The 1,668-nt window shown below is 44.1% G+C and overlaps 1 protein-coding gene across 1 annotated transcript in view; it reads left to right on the top strand.

Moving 5' to 3' along the window:
* The first annotated feature begins 245 nt into the window (after nt 1-245).
* The window catches only part of LOC135513380 (disintegrin and metalloproteinase domain-containing protein 12-like), a 280,995-nt gene continuing 279,572 nt past the window's right edge, over nt 246-1,668 (top strand). Inside the window, exon 1 of the mRNA XM_064936305.1 lies at nt 246-553. Within this exon, the coding sequence (XP_064792377.1) occupies nt 418-553 (136 nt within the window). The 5' untranslated portion in view covers nt 246-417. The remainder of the gene's footprint in view (nt 554-1,668) is intronic.

The raw sequence follows: 1,668 nt of genomic DNA, 5'->3' as shown, positions 1-1,668 counted from the left end.
GCACGTGGTCTCGTTAACGAAAGACAACACTTCGCTAGTCTGTAAATTTATTTTTTGAGGAACTCCCTAACTGTTGTCATCGGAAGGAAAATAAACGACCACCTATTTTAATGTAGTTAATGACACGTTTACTGGTCAAATTGTCGGGCTTCTCTCCAAAGTGCTTGATGCGCTTTTATTGACATCGTTGGATGTAAAGTCTGTTTCCGGGGAGTCGGAGGCTGCTGGAGTGGAGCGGCTGAGGACTGAGAAGGATTTCCTCACCGTCCCTCTTTCCTCATACTTGATCATATTTCACGAAGTCCTTTGGGTGTTACACATCAGCTGTTCCTCTGTAACTTGGCTATATTATGGTCGTGCTGCCGTGAGACAGTTGGATAGTCTCGACCCGTTCGTCCGCTGCCGTACACCCGCACAATGACCTACCGGCGGACCTCCGGGAGTCAGACCTACGGGAGTCAGAAGTTTACCGTGTTTTTGATAGCTCTTCACGTCTTGTCAATTACAATATGCTTCGGTGAAGATGTGCGCTCCTCCAACAAGACCACTGAAGGTAAGAACTGGAGACCGAATTAAATGTATTTTGACAAATGCATTATTTCTTCTTGGCTTTGCAAAGAAAACAGGCGCTACAATTTAACAGATGAATCAAAGAAAACAGGCGCTACAATTTAACAGATGAATCAAAGAAAACAGGCGCTACATTTTAAAAATACGAATCATTGTCTGACAACTATATCTGACATTTCCCCCTGGGCACACACTGGTTGAATCAACGTTGTTACTACGTAATTGAAATGAAATAACGTTGAACCAACGTTGAATTGACATCGGTGCCCAGTGGGTTCAGTCTTTTGTATGTTTGGTTTATGTGAAACAGTATAACTTTAGACCGTCCCCTCGCCCCGAACCGGGCGCGAACCAGGGATCTTCTGCACCCATCAACAACAGTCACCCACGAAGCATTGTGCCCCATCGCTCCACAAAAGCCGCGGCAGAGGGGAGCCACCACTTCAAGGTCTCAGAGCAAGTGACGTCACCGATTGAAACGCTATTGAGCGCTGCACCACCGCTAATTAGCTAGCCGTTTCACATCCGTTGCATCTGCATCATTCTTTAAATCAGTGAAATCAATACGCCGGCGTTATAAACACTTGGTTACTCATATAATGTACGACGCCCCGCTATAATATTCAATCAGAAAATAAAATAACCTGGGTAAGGTGTCATTGGAGCAAGGTGCAAGATTTATGAAATTATGAATTGTAAAACATTTAGTAATTAGGCGGATGGAGAGATTGCAGTTTCGCTGATGATATTCTATTAAGATGAAGGTCTCACAACCATCTTAAAACCATGACAACTTTAGTAGAATAATAGTTGAAAAGTAACTAAGATCAAGAGCAGAACACATCAATCACACCTTATTCAGATGGTTTAGAGGAGCAGAGCAGACAGACAGACCTTTAGGAGAACAGAACAGAGCAGTCAGACAGACCTTTAGGAGAGCAGAACAGAGCAGACAGACAGACCTTTAGGAGAACAGAACAGACAGACAGACAGACCTTTAGGAGAACAGAACAGGCAGACAGACCTTTAGGAGAACAGAACAGAGCAGACAGACCTTTAGGAGAACAGAACAGAGCAGACAGACAGACCTTTAGGAGA

Source organism: Oncorhynchus masou, chromosome 24 (genome assembly GCF_036934945.1).
Source record: "Oncorhynchus masou masou isolate Uvic2021 chromosome 24, UVic_Omas_1.1, whole genome shotgun sequence".
Classification (NCBI taxonomy): Eukaryota; Metazoa; Chordata; class Actinopteri; order Salmoniformes; family Salmonidae; genus Oncorhynchus; species Oncorhynchus masou.
The sequence above is the reverse complement of the archived record's forward strand: the minus strand, read 5'-3'. Positions and strand labels throughout refer to the sequence as shown.